At 36.5% G+C, this 6,586-nt stretch overlaps 1 protein-coding gene across 1 annotated transcript in view; it reads left to right on the forward strand.

The window, feature by feature from the left end:
• Positions 1-6,586, forward strand: part of LOC106518657 (nesprin-1) — a gene marked incomplete at its 3' end in the record, with an annotated part of 139,050 nt that overhangs the window by 34,361 nt on the left and 98,103 nt on the right. Inside the window, 9 exon segments of the mRNA XM_014010029.1 lie at positions 101-235; positions 433-594; positions 679-887; positions 1,705-1,813; positions 1,904-2,068; positions 2,151-2,318; positions 3,977-4,132; positions 4,878-5,018; positions 5,089-5,249. Of these exon segments, the coding sequence (XP_013865483.1) occupies positions 101-235; positions 433-594; positions 679-887; positions 1,705-1,813; positions 1,904-2,068; positions 2,151-2,318; positions 3,977-4,132; positions 4,878-5,018; positions 5,089-5,249 (1,406 nt within the window).

Genomic DNA, 6,586 nt, shown 5'->3' on the forward strand with positions numbered 1-6,586 from the left:
ATTTTACAGTTAAAATAAATGTTTATCAAATAAAGTCTAATGTTACAACTAATCGTGGATCCCTTTAAAGTGCCAGATTTTTGCCCTTATTGTGTTGCAGGACTTCTTCGGCCAGCTGGACCAGCGCGTTCTCAGCATGTTTTTGAAGGCGTGTGACGAGCTGACAGACATCCTCCCTGAAGAAGAGCAACAGGGGCTGCAGGAAACTGTCCGCAGGCTGCACAAGCAGTGGAAGGTCAGGGGTCACYGTGTTTTAACACTCTCACTAATTGCTGAACATCTCTTGAGGCACATTGGCATTACTTCATTAACTTAATAAGAAAGAAGACCCTTAGATGGAGCTGTCTGTTTCTAATTACTGCACACTAGTTAAAATAAAATGAAACCAAATGCGAGTTTGCTTTCAGTCACTCTTTTGTTTTGTTTCTTCAGGCTCTCCAGGTTGAGGTGCCGTCTCACCTGCTTCACCTAAAGGTGGACGTGGAGAGGAATCGAGTGGCTGCGATCCTCCAGGACTGCAGAGCGGAGCTGGACAGAGAAATGCAAGCCCTGTTAGGCACTTGCACCAGTGAGCGGGTGATCAAAGAGCATAAAGTGAGCCCTAAGATTTGGTCAAAACAGATAAAAAAAAACCAAAACAGAACATTAAACGGTTCAACATTTTCCTTTTGCCCACAGACCTTCTTCAAAGAGCGCAAACCTTTGGCTTTATGTGAGAAAAGAATTAGAAACATGGAAGATCTGTGCCAAAAGCTGCCTGACAACGATTCAGCTTATCGTACACTTGACTCTACAAGAATGGCCGTAGAGGAAGTTAAGGAGCAAATAAAAATCGTCCACCTGAAACTGGAGCAGCACCCTGACAAATGGAAAGAGTGGAATGAGAGGTACGCTCGATCAAAGGCAGACAAGTTGCTTAGTTTAGATCAGATGGCTGTAAAAAGCTTATAAAGCATCCACTCTACTGAGATCATTTTTTCTTTCATATGTTTTCGGCACGTATCTCGTACTGCAAAGATTTCATCCATCGAGACTGAATAGAGCTGCCTTCAACATCTTTAAAACCCTTCAAAATTTTTATAAATCCTTACTGTACTTTTTACCTTTTGTTCTGGCTCTCCCTTCTTTAACTTTTTGCTAATTTTAGCTTCCTTCGGCCTCTATTTAGCTGGTTTTATTTTTCTGCTTCTTTAGCTATCATTCTGGCTTTCTCTTCTATTGTTCTTCTAATTTCAACTTTTGTGTTTCGTTTTGCTTTTTTAAGACTTTYAAGCTTTTTCCAGCTGTTTTTTTTATTTTATTTTAGCTGTTTCCTGTGTTTTTAGTTACTTTTTCTCTTATTTGAGCTTTTTTTTTACAGGTGAATTCACATCATTCTGATTATTTGAGCTTGAATTTGAATTTTTATTTATTTATGAGGACAATGTGCAATTAAAACATAAACATAAAAACATTTGATGCATTGCACCAGATTTAGCCTAAGGCTAGTATACATCTGCAGTCCTCCTAAACTAACCTAACCTAACCTAAGCTTCTTACCTAATTCAGCAAATGTGCTCATTCTCTGTCTTTGTACTAATTTCAGCTATTTCAGGCTATTTTCGGCATTTTTAGCTATTCAGCAAACATTTTTCAGCATCAAGCATTCACGCTGCATTTTCACAGGAAATGCAAATTCAGTTGAAAATATTGTTTATGTTTCAGGTTCTGTGAGCTTTCTGACTGGCTGTCATCTCAGAAAGGGCAGGTGAGGCTTTTGAGGGAGACTGCCGTGGATTCCCGGCATCAGGAGCAGCTCGATGCTGCTGTTCAGGTGGGCGAAGACGTTGAATTTATTTTGGAATATGGCAAATACAGTGTTATGATAACGCCATTCATGTCCTCGTGCTCACATCCATTTTAGGCACTACAGCAGGCAGTGAATGCCCGAGAAGAGAGTCTTTTGTGGCTAAAGAGTCGCCTGGTGGCGCTGTCTGAGGTCAGCCCTGAAGTGGAAGTCCAGAGACAAAGAGCGGCGCTGGCCAAACTTTCATCTGACCTGCGAGCGCTCTTATCTTCCCTCTGTCAGGTATACCGTTATTAATACAGTTTTATATCTCAGTGATTTATTTCTTCTGTTACTGTGYCGATAACGCGTCCCTCTGCTACAGCTGGGAGAGGAAGGCGCTCCTATGTTCCAGTATGAGGAGCTGAGGGATAAAGTGCACGGTGCCCTGGAGGAGGTTTTAACGGCTCAAAAAGAGGCCGAGGAGCAAATGAGCAGAATTCTGAATGCCGAGAGCCTGGAGGAGGCCAAACAGCTGTACCTGGTTCACCAGGTGTGTCCTGTAGAGGCATTTTTAGTAAATCAGGGTTTATTTTCAAATGTATTTCACTTCAATCTTTATTAAATATTTATATTAAAATGATAGTTTACACACTTTAAGATGGGTTTCTGTGAAACAATTATGAACAATTAATATCTTATCTGTTATAGTTGGCTTTTTGAACAACCTTAGTATAAAAAATACCCTAGATTACAGAGCTAGCAGTTAGTCTAAGCCAGGGGTTCTTAACCTTTYTGACCTCAGGGCCCAATTTGTTGAACATAAAGCGGCACGAGGCCCAGTCAGACATTAACAATGAACTGATTAAAATGATAATTATTCTAAAAAGTAAAACTCCTGTCAAATAATCACAAGACATGATTATGACAAACATTTTTTTATATTGCAACCTGCCCATAACAATTATTTGAAATTATACAATGGTCAACACAAAAATAACATTTTTTAAACATAAACAATAACAAAAATAGACAACTCAATTGTGGTCATAAAATAAATACATTCAAAATGTTCAATGTAACTGTTTCAAATAAAAAAAATCCTGTAAAACCAAATTTGATTAAGTGCAAATGAAAATAAAGCCTTTTTAAACYTTTGCATGGTAGGAACAGAAGCTGCTCTTCACATTAGTGACAAACAATAACAGTAACAACAGGTTTTCGACATCTTTAAAGTTTCTTTAAAATACAGTCAAAATGTTTAAAAATAAACTACAAAATTAATTTGAAGTGCAGATTACAATATAGCTGTATCTGCAACCATATCTGATAATGTTTTGAACTTTTAAAATATTGCATGGTAGAACCAGAAGCTGCTCCTCATATTAGAGTCAAGCTTTGGCATTTTTTGATGGGTTGCCTTCATTTTTGCTTCTACATTTAATTTAAAATAGGTTTCCATTCTTGGCTGGTATCTAAGGTTCTTCTTCTACACATTAAAAAGCTGTTAAACATCTGAGTGGCACACTACCGCTACTAGTGGTGAGAAAGTGTATTGCACCTTATTCAAAATCAATGCGGCCCTGCGGCCCTTTGTGGCCCAAAGTTAAAAACTGTTGTCCTTTTGAGGCCCTCAAGGTGGCACTCGGCCCATAGGTTAAGAATCTCTGGTCTAAGCAGTGCTAGAAGTAAAGTAGTTTGCTGTCTTTTTAAAACATATAAGGTAAATCCCTGATTTTCTCGGGGTTACGTTTTTAAATTACCCGCGAATCATGAAAAAAAAGACAAATATTGGATGCAGTCCAGAAAAGGCCTACAGTKTGCATGGGGTAGCATTAAAATGCAGTAAGAACCAAACAAAAACACATGAGAGCTAAATAGTTTGCAGCTACACGCCACACGGTGCGGTTATATGGCAGAAATGCTACAATCCGGGGGAAGTGTGGGCACAGAACATGCTTATTTATTTTTTATGGAACTGAATTGATGCTTATTTTACAAAATTAGTAAATTATATTGTTTTTAATAATTAGCTTAAAAACACAAAAAACAGCACCAGAGAAAATTTTTCGTGTTATGAGTTTCTGCGATATCATGAGAATTACTTCAAACTACTAGTAGTTAGGTTTTTTGAAAAAAATAAATAAATAAAAAAATAAACTGTACTGGTTCATGCAAAAGACTGTTTTATGTTGTTTATGTTAATTAAAGCAACACCTGAAGCGGCTGAACGCCAACAGGAAAGAGGTGGAGCTGCTGGTGTCCCACTGCAGCCAGCTGCAGTCTGGTGAGGAGCTGAGTCAGACGCTGGAGGGAGCTTTCAGCGAAGTTGATCGCAAATCTGGAGCAAGAGAGCAAAACCTGCAGGTAAGCTGTGCCACAGTCTTTTTCACGTGTCATGGACATTTATTGTGATCATTTTTTTCTTCTGTACATTTTTTGACACGTATCTCATTCCACATTTTCTGTTCTATTTCAACAATGTATCAAAACGTTCAGCTCAGTCAGGACTTTTTGAGCTTTCTCTGCATCTTTTTCTCAATGAAAATTAATGATGCTGTTTTCAACATCCTTAAAACCTTTTAACTTTTTATTCTAGTTATGCTTTTTAAGTCATTTGTGCCAATTCCAGCTTCCTTTGGCTTCTCTTTAGCTGATTTTAGCCGTTTTCTGCTTATTAGCAATCATTCTGATCTTTTCTGCTGTTCTTTTTATTTCAACCATTTTGTGCTTCATTCAACTTGTTTCTTCTCATTTTAGCGTTTTTCAGCGTTTTAGCTACTTTCTAGTTAATTTGAGAATTTTTTAGCTAAATTCACTTTTTATAATACAGTAATTTCTCATGCTYAGTTTGGAAAATGTGCTTTTTCTGTTTTATTTGTGCTAATTTCMCCTATTTCAGCTATTTTAAGCTATTGTTAGGCTTGTTTCAGCTATTCAGCATTAAGMATTCACACTGCATTTTTGCRTGATATGCACATTCTCWAGTTGGATTTTAARATAAAATCACAGAACCAAGTTGTCATTTCAGTATTTGAATGTCTTTAAAATACCATAGTTGATGCAGTGTTCAAGTTACTGCCTAAAGTCAGCATTTTGTTTCTTTGTCAAGGCAACTCTGAGCTCTTGGCAAACTTTTGAGCTGGAAAGAGAAGCAGTGTGGAGGTTTATCACCAATACTGAGGATGAACTACACAAACAACTTATTTTTAACAGCTTGGAGAGCCTGAAAAGTGAACTGGAGCACATCAAGGTGTGTATGCACAAAATGTGACGTGTATATTTACTGTGTATTATTAATTTCTGATTTTTTTTTTCTGTAGGAGCTCTTTATAGAGTTGGAGGAGTATTCTGTGCGAGCWGATATTCTGTTGGAAATGGCAGCAGATATAGAGCTCGGTCCAAAGAACCAGGGTCTTCTTCTAGAGAAGGCTCAGTCCACCAGGGAAGCAGTTGCAAAACTTGAGAAGCATCTCAAAGAGAAGTACGTCCCAATGACTCTAAATTATATTTAGATGGACTTATGATATTGTTGACATATTTCTGTATAATTAGATAATTATTTGTCAACATATGGAATCTGGTTAGTTTTGGACCTCATCTGTATGTTTCAGTTTTTTAGTCTTCTATTATGTGATTGACCATAGACTGCTTTTAGAAAAACTTGAGCTGTATGGTTTTAAACCATCTGCACTAACATTGATGAAAGGTTATTTGTCTGATAGGTTTCAAAAAGGGTGTCAGTGGACTGTGGGATACCACAAGGCAGCTTCCTTGGCCCACTTTTAAATGCTATTTTTTTTACAAATGATCTGCCTCTTAGGTTAAAGAATGCAAAATTAACAATGTATGCTGATGATATTACAGTGTATGTGCAAAATCAATATCTGATTTGACATCAATTTTAAATAATGATTTAGAAAATGTAGAGCACTGGGTATTAGACAATAAGTTAATATTAAATACATTAAAGACAAAAGGTTTAGTACTACGCTCTYACATGTGACCTAAAATTAAATTTGTTAAGAAATAACAGACCCATTGAACAAGTAACAGAAGTAAAACTTCTTGGGGTCTATCTTGATAACAAACTGTATTGGTCAAGACATGTAGAAGATAATTTTTGCCAGTTGTTTTGACRAAGCTTGTTGTAAGAACGTTAATTATTTCTCTGCTTGATTATGGTCAGACAATACGGGCAAATGCAAGGAGAACAGATTTAGATAGACTGTAATTAATGTAGAATAAAGCCACCCGTTTAACACTGAATTGTTCTTACAGAACTAGCATAAATACCGTGCACTCAAATCTTGGTTGGCTAAAAGCCCATGATATGGCTTCACTATTCAGAACATGGAAAATYTTAAAACTCCAAAGTCCAGCCTTTTGGTTTGTCCAGTTAACATAATAATTTAAACTTACACTGATATGCTACCAGTCATATACAGCTGAAGGACGTTTTCGAATTCCTCAGCCAAAAACAAATTTTCTTAAATGCACCTTTACTTAAAGAGCAATAAAATAGAACTCTTTACCATTAATGCTTATAAAAACTGAACAAAAGTTATTTTTCAAAAAGATATTGAAAAGCATTGTTGGAGCAACTTATATATAAAAATGAAATGGTTAATTATTGTATTTTATTTATAAATGGATAATTTTTATAAATGAACTGTAACTAATAATTGAATTGATATGTATGTTACTTTTGTCATATTTTTTGAATATTTTTATTGTATGTATTTTTAATGATTGACCCCAGTAAGTGTAGCTGGGTGTAACGCCCAGCTAATGGGGATCCTAAACAGCAAACAGTAATAT

Source organism: Austrofundulus limnaeus, unplaced genomic scaffold, assembly GCF_001266775.1.
Source record: "Austrofundulus limnaeus strain Quisiro unplaced genomic scaffold, Austrofundulus_limnaeus-1.0 Scaffold64, whole genome shotgun sequence".
Lineage (NCBI taxonomy): Eukaryota > Metazoa > Chordata > Actinopteri > Cyprinodontiformes > Rivulidae > Austrofundulus > Austrofundulus limnaeus.